This window comes from Misgurnus anguillicaudatus, chromosome 21, assembly GCF_027580225.2.
Source record: "Misgurnus anguillicaudatus chromosome 21, ASM2758022v2, whole genome shotgun sequence".
In the NCBI taxonomy this organism is placed as follows: Eukaryota; Metazoa; Chordata; class Actinopteri; order Cypriniformes; family Cobitidae; genus Misgurnus; species Misgurnus anguillicaudatus.
The window spans coordinates 55325001-55344956 of NC_073357.2; the positions used below are offsets into that span (position 1 = coordinate 55325001).

Sequence of the window (19956 nt, forward strand, 5' to 3'; positions counted from 1 at the left end):
TTGACTAATGTAAATAAAATCACCTCTTTTAATCCTATTTGGCCCTGCAGGATGTATTCAGACATCTGTCTTGATACTCTTTTCTTTCTTGCAGACTGAAGGTTTTAATCTCATTGTTTTTTTGAAGGATTTGATGTGCATTCTGTTATTTCTTTTATGCATTGAAGAATGATGGCAGCTGCTTTGTGAACAGCAGATCTGTTCGATGTGGGCTGTGATTATAATTACTGTGTGGGCAATAAAAGAGAATGAACGATTGATTGTTAAGTCTAAAGACAAAATGTTCTGATTCACAGCAAACTGAAGTCTTACTTTCTTACAATGTCTATAAAGACCAGCTCATTCAGGAAAAGACTAGAGAGGGTTTGTTCAACTCAAATTTAATCCCATGACTCAACACATCCTTCAGTCTGGATCGTTTTTAATTCCATCATTCCGGCAGAATAGACTTTGTCATTTTTAGATGTCAGCCACTTGTTTGGTTTTCATTCTCAGTATTGCTGTTAGATTCTCTTGGTAACGAGTATCATAAATCAAAGCAGATCCGTACACTTCCTCTCCCAGCATTCCGGTTACCATGGAAACGTAGATAACTCCGAGATCGGCTCCAAGAACTGTGCTGATATTTGTTGGCAGACTTTCTCTCTGTCTTCTGTTAACTCTTTTCCCTGACTCTCAAGTTTGTTTTTTGAAAAATGCCAGCAGTATAACTTGGCTTACGTTAGAATGTTAAAATTTTTCAACTTTTATTTGTTTTTCCAGATATAATATGCATTTTGTCCTAACCATTGTGTCTTTTTGGGATTATACAATAAGGTTGTATGTGTTATAATTAGTAAATGCATTAACTAACATAAACTAACAATGAACAATGTAGTTTTCAGCATTTATTCATTTTTGTTCATGTTCGTTAAGGGAATAGTCCAGAGAATTTACTCACCACCATGTCATCCAAAATGTTGATGTCTTTCTTTGTCCAGTCGAGAAGAAATTATGTTTTTTGAGAAAAAAATTGCAGGATTTTTCTCATTTTAATGGATATTAATAGAGCCCAACACTTAATACTTAACTCCACACTTAAGTTTTTTTCAACGGAGTTTCAAAGGACTATAAACGATCCCAAACGAGGCATAAGGGTCTTATCTAGCAAAACGATTGTCATTTTTGACAAGAAAAATAACAAATATGCACTTTTAAAGCACAACTTCTCGTCTAGATCCAGTCGTGATGCGCCAGCGTGACCCCACGCAATACGTCATGATGTCAAGAGGTCACGGATGACGTATGCGAAACTACGCCCCAGTGTTTACAAGTGTGGAGAAAGAGGACCGTTCCTACGTTGTTGTATGTCAAATGATAATAGTTAATATCTTTGTCAGATTATTGTTTAAAATGGTCTGCAAACATGCGTTTCATATATGTAACACGTGACCTTTCTATGTCACTACGCAATTGCGTGAGGTCGCGCTGGCTTGTCACACAGCCAGAGGAAGACGAGAAGTTGTGGTTTAAAAGTGCATATTTTTTGTTTTTCTTGTCAAAAATGACAATCGTTTCGCTAGTTTGGGATAGTTTATAGTCCTTTGAAACGCTGTTGAAAAAAAATGTTAAGTATTAAGTGTTGGGCTCTACCAAAGTCCGTTAAAATGAGAAAAATCCCGCAATGTTTTCCTCAAAAAACACAATTTCCTCTCGACTGAACAAAGAAAGACATCAACATTTTGGATGACATGGTGGTGAGTAAATTATCTGGATTTTTTTTTAGAAAATTGACTATTCCTTTAAGTGTAAAATACCGAACTTGTCCTTTAAGATTAATACATTTTTATAAAACTATTGTTTATTTTTAGTTCATGTTAGCTAACGCTTTAACTAATGTTAACGAATACAACTTTGTGTAGTGTTCACTTTTTTGTTTTACATATTTTTGAAATATTTCACCAAGTGACTGAACTATATGTGATGTTTAATATACATCAGTGTGGAGCGCATTTTAAACCAATTGGCCGAAGTTTCTCATTCAGTTTATTTCAATACAAATTTATTTCTGTGACATTGGTGCCAATCAGCTTTACAGTAAAAATATATTAGTACAGGCAGTATGAACATGAAAAGATGCCAACAAAAAATATATAGAAAACATGGTATTACTGCACAAAACATTTCATGTCATGCTCTTGGCTGGTTAGCACATATGGATCAGATGGGCTTTATTGTTTTTGGTCATCTTGTGAATGTGTGATATTTTTTATACGTCAGTACTTCTCCTCATTAAATATTGCATAAATAGGACAAAACATAAACACAGTTGAACTAAACTTAACAGTTATGTGTATGAAACTGCCGAATGTAGCATCTATTTACATATATATCTATGATCCAAGGTGCGATAGAGTGGAGGCGGGGACTAATTTGCATATTTATAGATCCGCGTATACTAAATGAGGAAAGGGTTTAGAGTTACATGATACTCAAAGATGAGTTTTGAATTATAAAATCATTTAAAGGGAGACTTTAAGATTAGTAATCACTCCATTGCTTGTTTATAAGTTTGTTTGTCATCTGTGTGTTTGGCAGTTGGATGTGAAGGAAGACACGAGCACTAATACAGACACTAAACTCCAGTGTGATGAAAATGAGTTCAGGATGTATCAGTTGAACATTCGGGTACGGGAGGTCTTCGCCAACCGTTTCACCCAAATGTTCGCCGACTACGAGGTCTTTGTCATCCAGCCCAGCCATGATAAAGAGTCCTGGTTCAGCAACCGTGACCAGATGCAGAACTTCGACAAGGTAATACTTCACTGATCATGTTAGTTAAGGTTTGTTGCTGATTTAAGGCAGCTCGATCAATATGGTCTGGTAAGCAAGCAGAGACCATCAAGCATCTAGACCAGCATCTGGAACCATGTTTGTGCAAATGTTAAATGCCTACTGAATTATGAATTCTGCTCACCACAGGCCTCCTTCTTGTCGGATCAGCCCGAACCCTACCTGCCGTTCCTCTCTCGGTTTCTGGAGACGCAGATGTTTGCCTCTTTTATCGACAGCAAGATCCTTTGCCACGACGATGAGGACAAAGAGCACACGCTGCGGGTGTTTGATTCCCGCGTCGACAAGATCCGCATGTTAAACGTCCGGACGCCCACTCTGCGCACCTCCATGTACCAGAAATGCACCAATATTGAAGAAGCAGGTGGGATGTGACAAATAAATTATCTGACGTTTATATTTTTTTAATTTCTAAGCTTAAATAGCATGATTGGCAGCATTTTTAAAGTGTGTGAGGTTACAGACTGTACAAATAACTGGTGCTAAATAAACAGTACAGAAATGAATGGTAATGAGGTAAATGTAATAACAAATAATATAAAATATAAAAAGCTGTAATCAAATACAGTTAGGATACATTTAAATAAACATACACACTACAGTGCTCCTCTATAGCTCTGTGGTATAACATTGTGCTACCTAGGGCTGTAACGATTAATCGTGTCCTATTAAAAAATCGATTCTGAATCGCAAGGCTGTGATTCTGTGTTTCATGCACAGCTTGTGCGTGTATTACGGCATTTGGTCAGTAGGAAGTCCTTATCAATCTAAAATCATTATGAGTCGGAGTCGTTTATAACGGGGATTTAAAAAAGCAACACTCATTAAATAAAAATCATTCAAAATATTCTTAATTATCATGAAAATACCTGAAACTATTTGAAGAACAGCGATATAAATATTTCTGTAGACATTTCCTGGAATAGCGTCCGTAATGCTACTTCTTCTGTGGCACAAAGGGAGTTTTTGCACAAGAGCGCCCCCTGTATACTTTGTAATTATAGATGCACCGATATATCGTCCAATAATCTGTAATGGTTGATAAAAGAAATTTTTCACACTATCGGCTGATAATATAACCACCAACCTTATCAGAAGGTATCTGTCTGAATAATCGGCTATCTGTATTAATGGGAAAATTGTATATCGGTGGATTCAGAATGAAAGCGAAAGTATTTATTGATCAATATCATTACCTCATTTGTGATGGTGGTGGCATTTAGCGGCTTTTGCATCTGAGCTCTTCGTATACAAATGAAAAGTTTGGTTCCAAAACGCGATAAATGCCTTTTTTTATGAGTTACCGCCAAAATCATTATTGTATCGGGTCAGCATTAAAAAGTCAATTCTTTCTTTAACGCAAAATCTGATATCCGTCATGTTATTCTGTCATCTTTTCTCCCTATTTTCCCAAAACACGATAAACGGCACTCCTCCTTCTATGCAGAATGCAATAAATCCGCGTAACCAATCACAGCGCACCATTCCACGCATTGTAAACAACAATGGCGGCGTGGAATGCACACAAAATTCTAGTTTTCCTCATCTAATTTGTACTTCGTGATCAACAAACTAACAACAACAAAATAGTAATTTTGATGGCATTGATAAACCTGTGGTGGTTTTCTGTGACGGGGAAGAAACGTAAACCATCAAAACCGAATCTTTTACGTGAGAGGGACTCAGGAGAAGGAAAAAGCTAGCTGTTGCTTGTTCTCCCAACCGCATCAAGCTTCTGTCATGCATGCAACACATTGACCCCAGAGGATCTTATGAAAAACTTTCCATTATTTTACGCAAAGTCAACAAAAATCGAGCAGGACCCAAACATTTTACAGCTGATCGCTGTAAAAAAGTTCAGCGACGACGTCCCGAGTATAACAGCAGCAATGACAGTGTTCTTAATATGATAAAGTAAGTGTTTTGATTAATGCCATTAATGTTTATTTTTTATCAGTGTGTACAACTGGTCAACTAAATTAATATAAATGCAAAGATGAATGCACATTTATATATTGATTAAATAGATTTATAGCATTTTGAAAAAAAAACTTTTGCGGAGAAAATAATCAGTTTTTATAATAAATCTTTGAAAATCGAATTATGGATTTGAATTTTTAATGTTATTATAACCTAAAGATGCTATGTGAAAGTTTGTAACAGAAAATAGTGGTTTTCATCTTGTCACTTTCTTGGTATAGAAAACACGTTTTTACCCAAATTAGTCAAAATGGTTTTATTGCGTTTTGGAACTAAACTCTTCATATATTAATTCAGTATGACTCGTCTATCAATGTAAGATAATCAATATTAACATCTTTAAGCTTCCTACTCGATATCAGATTGCAAAAAGTCCAAAAGATACATAAATATAATCTAAACCATAAGGGTCACTTTCAAATGAATCAAGCCTGTCGTATGCACAGGTCTAAATATTAGCAAACATTGATTGTGACTTCATTTTTATAGATCTGTGACCTTTATTTTCAGACACGCTGCTGTTGAAATGTTGTTAGAAGGTTGATGTGGTTGCCTCGTGAGACTTTATTGATAAAAATATCTATACGTGTTGGCATGATAAACCGTAGAGCTCTCACTCCGAGTACTAATGATCATAATAATAATCTTCACTTCCGGCAATGCATTATGGATTTTAAGTTGAGTGCACATTCACATGTCCTCCATTAGCTGTGCAAGAAAACACAGACATCAACGCCATCAATATGCTTTTAATGGAAATGGGAGTTTATTATTAACTGCTAAATTATGATTGGTAGACATTCGTGCAAGGAAACCCATTTAAAGGCATGAGTTTATCTTTATATAGCACACAAGGAAAAACCTCATAGCAACATTCTGACAACTATAACAAATACAGAAAATATAGTTGTCTGTATTGTGTTTAGATTTATTCAATATCTGTCAGTCAGTGGCTGTGGGCGTGGCTTTATCAGTGTGACCTCACATTGAAGAGAGAATCAAAACGGCATGTCTAATGAGACTGCTTTGGTTTAATGGGGATTAAAAAAGAAGTAGTGGGTGGATTTTTTTCATTGTAGGGGGGTTGAAAACACACTGATGTCCAAACATCTTGTAAAAGTGGATTTTGCACAATAGGTGCCCTTTAATTTCAGAGATGTTGAGTCGCAGGTCTCTATCATCTGTATTGACTAATGGAAGGTGGTTGTATTACAGAAATTGAAAGTGTGGATGTGTGGGTTAACACGTGTGGCTTTGATGTCTTTTTAATTCGACCACATCACACACTCACACCCCTCCTACAATGTGGGTTTCTTGTCACCATGACGATGACATCATTTTTGTGACACCATATGTGCTTTTTGGTGATTCATCATTAATGTGTGTTTTGGCTGGTGTGTCATTCTAGAAAAGGCCATTGAGATGAGATTGTGTAAGATCGACCACACGGCTCTACACCCCCATCTGCTGGATATGAAGATTGGTCAGGGCCGATATGAACCTGGGTTTTTCCCCCGCCTACAGTCAGATGTGCTTTCCACCGGACCCACCAGCAACAAGTGAGGATCAATCTCTTGATAGTTATAATTACAGCAAAGTGGATTTCTGTAACGGGTTGTTTGGCAGCAGGGAAATGGGTTTGATTATTTGGTAACACACAAACTTAAAAAATGTACCTTGTGCTTTGGATCAAAAGTGTCTGTAAAATTCATAAATGTAATGTAAATGTTTAAAGACGCCTTTGGTTGTCTATAGTGATAGACCGATTTATTGCTGCTATATTGGCCGGTATTTGACAGACACTTTTTTAAAGTGAATTGAAGCTGGTCTTTATTTAGTATTATTATTTAGTATTAAATGAATATTCCACTTTCATAAAAAAATCCTGGTAATTAGTTAGTTTACTTAATACACTGCAAAAGATAATTTTCAAGAAAAAAATTCTTAGTTTTTTTGTCTTGTTTTCAGTAAAAATGTCTAAAAATTCTTAAATTAAGATGCTTTTTCTTGATGAGTCTAGTTTTTTGCATAAAACAAGCAAAAAAACTGCCAATGGGGTAGGCAAATTTTTCTTGAAATTTTCTTGAATTTAGTGTTTAAAAAAATGTTCAAGATTTTTTGCTTACTCCATTGGCAGATTTTTTTGCTTGTTTAATGCACAAAATCACTTAAATTTGATATTTTTGGTCTACATTTTTTTTTCTTGAAAATCATTTATTGCAGTGTAATAAATAAGTTAACTTTTTCTTAAACACTTAATTCTAGAAAAAAATTCTCACCTCATTTTTTTTGCTTGTTTTAAGCACAAATTTACTTAAATTGTAAAAACTAGACTTATTTCTTAGGTCATTTTGCTCATCAAGAAAATACATCTTGATTTAAGAATTTTTTTATATTTGTACTAAAAACAAAATAAAAATACTATGTAAGAAAGTATTTTTTTCATTGTAATGGACTTTAGTGGACCTCAACAGTTTACAGTTTCAATGCAGCTTTAAAGGGCTCTAAACGATCCCAACCGAGTCATAAGGGTCTCATCTAGCGAAATGATTGTAATTTTCACAAAAATTAATAAAAATTAAGTACTTCTAACCAAAACTTACCGTCTTGCACTAGCCGTGTGATGTGCCATGAAATGTAGGGCTGTCACGGTTATGAAATTTGGCTGACAGTTAATCGTCTAATAAATTGTGACGATTATGACGACTAATTGTCTATTTTATTGCTTTAACATTTTTTTCTTTGTTTATAAAATAATTTTCACACATTGTAGTGATTATTTAAATTAAATCTTTTTGCAAGGTTTACCCGGCAGAGTTATACACATAACACATATTTAAAAGTAATCCGATACTGTTTTGTTTATACAGGGGCTGCAGCTCCCCCTTGTGTTTTTTAGAAAGATGTGCAATCATTGCGGTGATCTGAAATCATCACGATGAGGTCAAACAATCGCGATGAGACGATTATTTGATAATTGTGACAGACCTAATGAGATGTGCATGATGTATGCGAAACTACCGCTCCAGTGTTTACAAATGTGGAGAAAGAGGACCGTTCCAACGTTTTGTACGTGGAATGATACTAATTAATGGCTTTGTGACAGTTTATTGTTTAAAATGGTCCACAAGTGTGCGTTTTAACATATGTGTAACGCGTAACCTTTCGATGTGATTACGTAATACGTTAGGTCACGCTGGCGTGTTACATGGCTAGTGCAAGACGAGAAGTTGTGGTTTAAAAGTATTTTTTTGGGTGTGAAAATTATGATTGTTTCGCTAGATAAGACCCGTATGCCTCGGTTGGGATCAGTTAAAGGAACAGTATGTAAGAAATGTATATCAATGAATCATAAAATGGCCCTGATATGTCACTAGACATTAAGAAATCATTTTCATTTTAAATACTTATATCACTGTCAACAGTGGTCTGTTCAGGATATTGTCATTTAAAAAGTGGAGTCGTAGCCCTCAACTGATGTTTATGTTGTCATTTTGTGTGTTGGCCACCAGTTGTGTGGTTGCAGTGCCAGGTTTGGCCACAGGTTTTGTGATTGCGATGCCAGTTTTGGCCACAATCCTACATACTGTTCCTTTAAAACCCTTTGAAGCTACATTGAAACTACAATTTTAAACTTCATTTAAATTGTAAACCATTTAGGTCCATTAAAGTCCACTATATGGAGAAAAATCCTGAAATGTTTTCCTCAAAAAACTTAATTTTTTTCGTCTGAACAAAGAAAGACATAAACCTCTTGGATGGCATGGAATGGGTAAATAATCAGGATTTTTTTTTATAAAAGTAGAGTAATCCTTAATACAAACTCTTCTGAGTTTTCTGTGGTCGTTTGTGATGTAAAGCTGATGTTGTGGTTTTTTAGATGGGCGAAGCGCAGCGCTCCTGCACAGTGGAGGAGGAGAGACAGACAGAAACAACACGCTGAACATCTCTACCTGGATAATGACCAGAGAGAGGTATGGACATCAAAAAAGGAGCTCACAGCTGATAAACGCCACCTCCGTCAAAAATGACTTATTTTATGTTCATTAAATACTTTTGTTTCAAATCCGCTGAATCCCGGCATCAGGTCATTCAGAAATACTCCATTAAGAGTCTGATAAAAGTGCTCATTTACAAGAAAACATGTCAGACGCACTTAGAAGGATTTGCATCTGAGCCCTTCATGGAGTATATTCTTCACATACTTTATCTTTATGTCTTCTGTTCATTTTCAATTTTTCATTATTTTACCCGAAGGGTTTATTTGTTTAAGGTTTGTTTACTATGTCTTTCTGCATTTATTTTTCATCTCTTGTTTATGTCTCTCTTGTTTTCCTCTTACACAAACGCACACTCTCAGCATGTGGAGTGTCTGGTCTCTGAGCTTCAGCTCCTGCTGGCTCTGGACTATTACTGGTTCTCTCAGTCTTTCAGGCCCTGTCTGAAGTCCGTCAGGGTGGATGTGGTATGTGTTAGATCAGATGTGAGATCAGACCTCGCGCCCTTGTTCTCTCCCTGCAGCCCTATAAGCTTCAGTCTTGTCCTGCTTTTGTCCCTTTGATGAGTGCAGTCACTCTTTCTTAAAAAAAATCCCTGTGTTTATATCCTTTATGTGTCCAGTGAACAGAGCTTGAAAGTCATTCACCTGCCAAGTGGATCTAACCGTCAGAACCAAAAGATAGAAATACCAAATTACATTTTAAAGGTGCTGTATGTAAGGACTGCACTAAAGTAAAAAAAATCATTTATATGACACATATTTTCGATCGCCACCTGTACACACACCGCCAGATTTTTGAAACCCTGCTTACGTTGTATGTGAAGTCGCACATGCGCGTACAGTAGGTGCTGTGTCGATTAATCTTGATTCCCATTAAAAATAAATTATGTCTGAAATCGATTCTGTATCGCAAGGCTCCAATTCTGTGTTTCATGCACAGCTTATGCGTTTTAGTCAGTAGGAAGTCCTACTAAAATCATTGAGTCTGAGTGGTTTATAGCCTGGCTCCGCCCTCCTACGTGTTTCCGCTTAATTTTCATTTCGCTTCAGCACTACGTCTGGGACTGCTGTGTACAGTTTCGTTTTCTCCTGCAAAAATCTGCAGGTCCAATCAGCGAACAGAGGGGGGTGGCTAAGAACGATGACGTTGAGGTCGTGCGTCAGTTTGAGTTGTAGTTCAGTAATGGCAGCGGAAAAAGACGTGAGAAAAGCTATTCGGTCCATTGTTGCAAAACTGCCGAATATACAAAAGTTAAAGCCGGAGCAAGAACAATGTTTGATAAGTTTTGTTGGTCTGATCGTTCGGACTTGTTGTTTCCGTCCGGTTTCGGCCTATGGCAGATCCTGAGTGACTCTGGGCAGATCCAATAGTTTTAAACTTCATCAGAGGACCCTCCTTAACGTAATTAACGCTTTGCAATGGAGCGTGGCCAGACTCTCTGTACAAATGAAATAAATGTACGCGAGTCTGGTTGGACCAGGCTAAGTGGTTTATAACATGCATTTAAAAAAGCAACACTCGTTAAACAAAATTATTCAAAATATAATTTTTATCATGAAAATACATGAAACAACTTGAAGAACAGCGATATAAATATAGACATTTTCTGGAATAGCTTTTGTAATGGAGTTTCTGCACGAGAGCGCCCTCTGGGTTTTGGATGTGCCGGCAAACGTGCATTTGCACAATTAATCGTCACAGCCCTAACAAACAGGAGCACAGGAGATGGATTGCATTTTGTCACAATGCGCATGCGTTGAATGAACTATATGTTGCAATGCTATGCGTTCGACCATGCATTCACGTACATGGAAAAACAGACTATACTCCGGGCTTAAGTTTAAAAAAATGCTAATGCAGCACTTTTAAAAAACAAAGTTTGTTTTGCGAACTGTTATTATCTTTTTTTAAACCGTGGTTAATTGATTTAATGATAGTAATCATGGTTTTATTTGTGGTAAAACCACGGTTAACTTTCATAAAGGTCTTGTGTGCTAATATTACTGGTAATACAAATACTGTATCACAGTGGTGTTCTTGCTTTTTGATGGCAGGGACCCTGACATATGCTGAAACTTTAGAGAGGGACCCCTTACCTAAAATATATGTATGGAAAAATTGACGACGGGTCGTTGAATTATAAGAAAATAATGCACACCCAAGATGTTAATGCAGCGCGAAGCGGAGTTACACCGTGGGTGTGCATTATTTTCTAATAATTCAAAGGACGGGAGTCAATTATTCCTCCGGTTACCACAAACATTGTTTTAGTGCCTATTTTAAGACATTTGACAAGTTATTGGTGCGGTTTACATAAAAATAATCAACACCAATGGAACATTTCTCAGCCAATCAGAATACAGCATTTAACAGACCTGTGGTATAAATCCATATATATCCATATTTTTTAGGAAGAAACATTTAATGTGTGTTAGATAAATAATAATTGTGATTTTATAAAGACAGCAAAGACAGCAGTTATTAGACTTTTAAAATTTTGCATTTTTTTCTTGAAATTTCTTTAGAAACTTCTGGGGGTCCACGGACCCCAGTTTTAAAACCCCAATTCATCTGTCTGTTATAAGACATCATTATTCATTATTGTGTTATCCCTCCTGGTTTCTGAAGAATTTTTCTACCACAGCTTTTGTGTTGGGTATTATTTGACTGTATGGTTGTCATTGCAGAAATACATCCAGGAGGCCAGGAATCTGGGTACCACCCTTCGCCAGCCCAAACTCTCCAACCTTTCACCTTCAGTCATTGCACAGACCAACTGGAAGTTTGTGGAGGGACTGTTGAAGGAGTGCAGAAACAAGGTGCATTTTTATTGTACATCAAATTTGTTTTTCTGTGTCAGGTAATGCATTTGCAAGTGATAAGCCAAGACTGCTTATAAATATACCAGTGGCGATATCTCATAATTAAGCAATATCGCTCGAGTAGGAGTGTGATACAGTTCGACGGCACACGTTTGATAAACGAAAACTAGAAAACAACAACGGAGTTATTTTAAAAGCCTATTTGTCTGAGAACTACTTCTTCCGCCACGGATTTGAGGGCGGCCAGAATGACAGGAAACACTTTCGGCTGCTTTGAATCTCATAACAACTCAATGGACGGAAAAGCTGTTTCTTTATATTACCGTTTCTTGGTCACAAAGTGTAGTTTTAAGATTAGTTCAGTCGAGAATGTATATGTATTATATTTAAATCTGCAGTCGATTAGTAAAGATAGCGCCTGTTTGAACGTTTGCTAAGTGAGATTCGGTACGAATGAGAACCAAAGCATGAGCGGACGTCAGTGTTCACTCGCCCCGCTGACCACCGCCCTCTCTGGGCTACATCTCTGACAGGGATTCCCTGGCTCTAATGTCGGCCTTGTTTGTTTTTGATCATCAAAATGAGATCAAATCAGCAATATTTGGTGTCATGATTAAACTATAACTTGTCTTTTTTATTCATATTTAGTGTCTTTTGTGTTGTTATTGTTTTGGCGCGAGGTAAAAGTAAATAAAACTATACTTCTATAATGTTACTATTGCGTTCCCATTTACTCTTAACGCGATACGAGCACTCGATTATTATTAAACTTTGTTCTTGTCAGTACTATATAAAACTGTTTTTATAAGTGACAGAGAGATGTTTTTGCATGCTGCTTATAAATATATCAGTGGCGATACCTCATAACATGTTTTAATAGTCACGTCACGATAAAATAAATGATCAATGTCCACATTTAAAAGCTGCGGTGCTTACCTGCAGTTCCACTGTGTTTTCGCGTTCTGATTAGAGATATAGCTCCAGAAAATGAGTGTTTACAATCCTCTTTCCAAGTGTCCACACGACGTGACAAGACATTAATCCCATTAAGTTTAACGTAACATCCAAGAGCGCTGTTCTTTGACGGAATAATAACTTCCGATTGGGGATTCACAGACTTGATTTACGAGCTAGTGAACTAATGAGACACACGGAGCGTGATTCAAAACAGCGCGTTTGTGTGTGTGTCCAGGTCTGTGTGTGGGTGCTGTTTCTCCATTCAGAGATGAGCCTGTTTAGAGGACCTCCATTCACTAGGTGGCGGAATAATACGAAAGGTGAAGGGGTTACAGTGCCGTTATCAGCACAATATCGCATAGCTCTTAGCCAATCAGATTTGAGAACCAGAAAGAACTGTTGTATAACATGTTTTAATAGTCACGTCGCGATTAAATAAATGATCAATGTCCACATTTAAAAGCTGCGGTGCTTACCTGCAGTTCCACGGTGTTTTCGCGTTCTGATAAGAGATATAGCTCCAGAAAAATATTTGTGTGTACATTCCTCTTTCCAAGTGTTAATCGTCCACACGATGTGACAAGACATTACTCCCATTAACTTTAACGTAACATCCAAGAGCGGTGATCTTTGACGGAATAATAACTTCCGATTGGGGATTCACAGACTGATTTACAAGCTAGTGAACTAATGAGACACACGGAGAGTGATTCAAAACAGCGCGGTTGTGTGTGTGTGTGTGTGTCTGCAGTTTTTCCATTCAGAGATGAGCCTGTTTAGAGGACCTCCATTCACTAGGTGGCGAAATAATACGAAAGGTGAAGCGGTAACTGTGCCGTTATCAGTAGAATATTGCACGCCTCTTAGCCAATCAGATTCGAGAACCAGAAAGAACTGTTGTATATTAGTACGTACGGAATCGGGTGAATTACCTACTCATCAACCATTGAAACGATACGTTTTATATAGTATGAATATGGGTAATGTGAATGATATTCGGACGTACTACATCTGCCCTCATAACGACAAGTGAGCCGTTAACTTAGATGATGTTAAAAAAGTGCAATTTAACCACAAGGAACAACTGCTTCCCTTATATATTTACGTTTGAATAGAGCCGTGTCACCGCTTTCCGAATTTTTTTTAATATGACAACTCCTCTCCTTTGTCTTCATCATTGGGTGACTCCCCTCCCGGGGGCTCACAGGTGGTAAAGTGTCCATTGAATGCACACTTCACAATCTTGCCGGAAGTAGCAGGTCATCCGGGTACTTTTCCCCTGCGGTTTTTCGAACACTTTGATTGGGACATACTACTCGCCACGCCTACTACGTATATATTATGGAAGTGGGCGAATTCGGACGCAATGTATGTGGTCAAACGGTCATCCAGTGACAGATTTTGATCCGTTTTTATATGATGAGTAAAATGCAGCATCTCCAAAACTCACTATACCCTGTTCATACCTGCATGTATGGAGGTCGTCCTGTTGCTCAAATGGAATTAGTAGCACAAAGGTCAGCTGTTCGATTTCCAGGGAACACATACTGCTAAAATGTGTAAGTTGAATGCTCTGCAAGTCATTTTGCATAAAAGCATCTGCCAGACGCAAAAAATGTAATTAATCTCAATAATCAAATCACATAGATGTAAACAGGATAACAGTAAAGTCTGTCACACACTGGGCAAGAAGGGTACGCGTATAGAAAATAAGTGTTTGAATTTTAAATATGTGACGCAGCGCTGCGCTTCTCGCACGGTGTGTGACCCTCTTTAGGATCATGATCTAAGCTATAGCTAACACCGTCTGATCCCCGGCTTAGACAAAACGCATGCTGGTGGAGAAGATGGGTCGGGAAGCGGTGGAGCTGGGCCACGGTGAGGTCAGCATCACGGGTGTGGAGGAAAACACTCTCATTGCCAGCCTGTGTGATCTTCTGGAAAGAATCTGGAGCCACGGTCTGCAGGTCAAGCAGGTAGAGGAACCACATGCGTACATTTCTTTTTGATTGTGCTCATGTCTGTGACTTGCTTTAACTGGGTTTTGTTCTGTGCGTTCACCAGGGAAAGTCTGCATTGTGGTCACACCTCTTACATTATCAGGAGAGCAAAGAGAAAAGAGATGCCACTCCTGCAGGCCTCAGTCCTCCTGGTAAAACACTTGAATAGTCGTACTGTTTTTAGATTGTGTGATGCCTATAAAATGGCGGGTTCAGAAAAGCTTTATAGGACACAGTAGATAATGTCACATTTATTTTTAACTTTACACATAGCTGCACAGATATTCACCTGATGAATGTGTTCATACAAACATTTACAAAAATGGACTGAACAGCCCATAGGGTGGGGGTCACGCGACAAGGTTTTTTAAATCCTTTTTTCTTTCGAATCTTAAACATGCTCACACTGCAAGATTTGATAAACATGTTGCATCACATGCTACAGGACATTATTAAGATTATCATGCCAGAGCAAGTGCTTCACCTGACCAAAAGGTCTGTAATTTGCCTTTGTCTCTCATCTGAAAAGTACTGACCTAATCATCCCTAATTATCAGACATGTGTGATATGATTGGTGGGGCACCAATTTGCTTGCAAGCAGATGAGGTGGTATTAGATTTGATCTGTAAACGTCACATATTACATGATAGTCTGAGCTGAACATCAGAATTGATCGAGGTCCTGTATTTTCTTTCGGGATTCTTGGGAGGGGGAAATCAAATTTGGGCCGAAAACCTTGTAGTGTAAGCTCTGCTTAAGACCTCATCTAAACCACATTGCAATTTATTTGAACCATCACATAGCATATGGAACAGAGCCTGTGAAAGTTCAGGGTCTTTTAAAACTAATAATCTGTTTCTTTATTTTTATCTCAGGGTTCATTCACGAGACAGAGAGGAGAAAGTCAGATGCCGGCTGCGCTATGCCGCCACTTAAAGTCTCTTTGATTCAGGACATGAGGTGAGTGTCGCTGCTTTAAAAGCTATTCGTTTTACTTTGTACTGCCACCTTCTGACAGAAACTGAATAAAAGCACTCCTCTATTAAAGAAAGACAGAAATGCTTCGAGAAACTGTGCTTTTATTAATGCATTTGCTTTGTTTTACATCTGTTTTTAAATTTTGTGCATGTCAGTGGTGGCTCGTGACTGCTCACCCAAGGGGCGCCAATTCAAAATAAGTGTTCGGAGTGTCGTGTGTGGTTCCTTTTTTCAGACTATGTGTTCTGCGCATTCAGAGATCCTGTGTGCATCGCGTGTTTTGTCAAAATAAGTGCCTGCTGCACACGCGTCAAAACCGTTTATGATAAAAGAGACACTCACATTCACAAAATACACGCAAGACACTCCCTTAAAGGTATAGTTCACTTTAAAATGAAAATTCTGTCATCATCCACTCATCCCCATGTTGTTCCAAACCTGCATGAATTTCTTTTTTCTGATGAACACAAAAGAAGATATTTTAAGAAATGATGGTAAACACACAGCAGTAAGTGACCATAGACCTCCATAGTAGGAATAAAAAAACATTATGGAATTTAATGGGTATACTCTCAACTGTGTGCTTACCATCATTTATCAAAGTATTTTCTTAGTCATTTATCACAATACTTCCAAAATATTTTTTCCTACTATGGAAGTCAGTGGTCACTTACTGCTGTGTGTTTACCATCATTTCTCCAAAACATCTTCTTTTGTGTTCATCAGAAAAAGAAATTCATACAGGTTTAAAACAACATGAGGATGTAAATGATGACAGAATTTTCATTTTAAAGTGAACTATCCCTTTAACAGTAAACTCGGATTACGCATGAGATTCTGGCAAACGCGAGCGTCTCTTATCATAAACCCTTTAGACGCGTCTGCAGCAGGCACTTATTTTGACAAGACACGTGATGCACACAGGATCTCTCAAATCACAAAACACATATTTTGAAGTAACACACATGATGGGCTACATACATGTTGTGACAAACTTCACATCCAGCACCCTCGAAAAAAGAAGTCACCGGCCGCCACCGGTGCATGTGTCAATACAGTGTTTTTTTGTACTTTTTGTCAGCCAAACCTCCTTTACCCAAATTATTTACTAGGAGTACCCACTGAGATTTTAAGTAAATATTTTTTCTGTAATAGCAGATTTCTTTTCATCCATTTCAAATTTTACATAGTTATTGTTATTATAACCTTCATCTGCAGGGCTCCAGACTAACTTTTTTCAGTTGGAGCACAGTGGCCCCCAACTGAAAATTTTAGGGGCGCAACCAAAAAATTTAGGGGCACACACCGTAAATCAACATGCTAACAAAATATTCACATTTCTACTAATTTCCACTGTATTACTAATAAATACTTTGATGGTAGATGCAGAAAGTACAATGTGCTGTTTCAAATTCAGTGTCACATCACAATAAATGGTCAAATTTACTGGTCGCACATGTGCGACTTGATGTAAAATTCAGTGGCACACTCTCAAATTTTGGTGGCAAAATGCCCCCATTTGGTGGCAGTCTGGAGCCCTGATTTGGTAATTGTTTTGTACTATTGTGTAATGGTAAGGTGACCAGATTTTAAAAAAATGAAAAGCAGGGACATTTCCTAGTTCAATGGTCAACATATCAATGAAATCTTATTTGTTATCTAAGAATTAGAAAATGAGGACAAAACCTTATTGAATGTTTTGTCTTTTAATTGATGTGGGTTTGTGAAGGACATAACAGCAAAAAAGGAATGTCCCAGGAAAACAGGGAAATCTGGTCACCATAAAGTATTTTATGAACTCTTTTACATCAATTCACGAACCCCTTGCAATTCCCGAACCCCAGTTTGGGAAACCCTATGTTAATAAACCAAGGCCTGAATCTAAACATTAGTTGGTCGTGTCACTTAAAAATATTTTAAAATGTATCTATTCGAATTCGGTAGTGACTTTCCTGTTACGTACCATTCCTGTTGTTCAATTGGTAAACCATTTGTTTTACTGTAGCAATTCAAAGATCATGAGTTTGATCCAAAGGAAAACACATACTGATAAAACGATGTCTAGATTAAATGCACTATACATTGTTTTGGATTAAAGCATCTGCCAAATGCATAAATGTAAATGTTTGTTAGGAATATTTACAGACCCAGATTGGTTTATGCTGGTTAGTTCTTAGTTTGTTCTGGTCTTGCTGAAGGTAATGATGACCAGTCCAAAATACTGTTGAAGGTGGTTGACCATGTGAGTCTTTTATAGGATCACAGAAAGCCATTGAACGTTTTTTGGGACCCCTCCTAAAAATGCTGCAGTCGAAAGAAGTGTCAAAACATGCAAGAATCAAATAACAGTCAAAAAAAATACAAATGTCTAATACTTATAGATCCACAATCTTTAACCCTTTTATTTCTTTAGACTGTCAGTTTATAAATGTGACCCTGGACCACAAAACCAGTCATGAGGGTCAATTTTTTTTACTTTTAAAAGCTGAATAAATAAGATTTCCATGAATGTATTGATTGTTAGAATTGGACATTTATGGCATAGATACAACTATTTGGAACTCTAGAGTCCCTAGAAACACATATTACTAATAATAAACCAATTTTTATATATTTAGGGTAGGACATTTACTAAATATCTTTAAAGAACATGATCTCTATTTAATATCCTAATGATTTTTGGCATTTAAAAAAATGTATAATTTTGACCCATACGACGTATTGGCTATTGCTACAAATATACCCGTGTGACTTATGGTTTTTGGTCCAGCCAGGGTCACAAATGTAATAGTGAAAATGAATTGTTATGGTTATGTTAGTCAGCATGTAAACAGTACATTGGAGTGTGGTCAGAGTGAAGTCTGATCTCTTCACATCGCGTGAGGGATATGGCGAGACGCTTTTTGTCGACACATTACTTCACATTATTTCCAGTCTAATTAACAGCAGACTCCCGCTGAGCTGTGCCGTGACATAACAGAGGCTCTGAAGAAGCCTTGAACTAACATCCATCACACTACACATGCCAGTTTCTCATGGTGTCAAGACAACAAACACAACTAGCTAACCAGGTGTTTATCAGTTAACACGTACAAATCCGGCTGTTCAGCAACAGTAATCGTGTTATCTTCACACCATCTTACCACAAAATCAGCAAAAATACCAAGAGGTGCGAATTTAACCAAATAAATTAGGTTTGTAGTACCGCAGTGCAAAGCAAAATATAGGTGCAAAATTATGTCATAGAAGAACCATTTTGGCTGAATGGTTCCATAAAGAACCTTCAACATCTGAAGGACCTTTAGGAAAAAGATAATATTGTATCATTTTAGGAACCTTTGACTGAATGGTTATTTGGAGAACCAAAAATGGTTCTTCTGTGGCATCACTGTAAGTATTTCCTTTATTTTTTATTAGTAGTACAGAAGCTGTAGGAGGAACAGGATTATATTTTTACTCAGATGATATCTGGGCTGTATAGAGCCAGCGGCAGCGCTTAATGGCAGGTCAGAAGGTGTTGACTAACAGAGCGGAAGTGGAAGTGAATGCGTCTGGATGTGGCACGGGTGATAATGGCTGTGAGTGATGAAAGCTTGCTTAAGGGAGTCTTGAGTTGTTTCTCCTGCCCCCATTTCTCTCCTGGACCGGCTCCTGAGGCGACTGCCGGTCTCCTACTACTGTAATGCAGAAGAGATGTTCTCCGCTTGAAATGCTTTGTAAAGTCACTACTTAAATTAAAAGTGTTGCTTGCTATTATTTAATCGGGACCCGTACCCAGACTATTAAACTAGTGTTTGTGTCTTGTTTTGTGTATTGTAAAGGGATGCATAGCCTTGAGGAGAGGTGTGCTGTTAATTTTTAACTGGCAACCAATAAAATGGATAAAGCATTGAATCTAAGCCATATCTAAAGACCAAAATATTTAAAGACTGGGGTGACCCTGTGAGCAATCATTCAGAACACCATAAAACTACCTAGCGGCAACCATTCAGAACTATTTGACTTAACTTGTATTAAAGTACCCCTGTGGTGAAAATCAAGTTTTTATTGTTGTTTATATGTCTATGTGGCGTTTTTAAATATGCTTTAGGTTTCACATGTGCACACATGAATATTCAATTTTCTTAAAAGAAAAATCCAGATAATTTAACTCACCACCATGTCATCCAAAATGTTGATGTCTTTCTTTGTTCAGTCGAGAAGAAATTATGTTTTTTGAGGAAAACATTGCAGGATTTTTGTAAGGAATAATTGACGACGGGCCATTGAATTATAAGAAAATAATGCACACCAAGGTGGTAATGCGGCACGACGCGAAGCGGAGTGCCGTTACACCGCAGGTGTGCATTATTTTCAAATAATTCAAAGGACCGGAGTCAATTATT

At 37.5% G+C, this 19956-nt stretch overlaps 1 protein-coding gene across 2 annotated transcripts in view; it reads left to right on the plus strand.

The window, feature by feature from the left end:
- dennd5a (DENN/MADD domain containing 5A) overlaps positions 1-19956 on the plus strand; it is a 61993-nt gene that overhangs the window by 31606 nt on the left and 10431 nt on the right. For both annotated transcript variants that reach the window (XM_055214115.2, XM_055214119.2), the window contains 8 exons: positions 2578-2793; positions 2962-3196; positions 6221-6371; positions 8693-8786; positions 11501-11632; positions 14416-14568; positions 14657-14744; positions 15469-15553. In XM_055214115.2, coding sequence (XP_055070090.2) covers positions 2578-2793; positions 2962-3196; positions 6221-6371; positions 8693-8786; positions 11501-11632; positions 14416-14568; positions 14657-14744; positions 15469-15553 — 1154 coding nt within the window. The remainder of the gene's footprint in view (positions 1-2577; positions 2794-2961; positions 3197-6220; positions 6372-8692; positions 8787-11500; positions 11633-14415; positions 14569-14656; positions 14745-15468; positions 15554-19956) is intronic.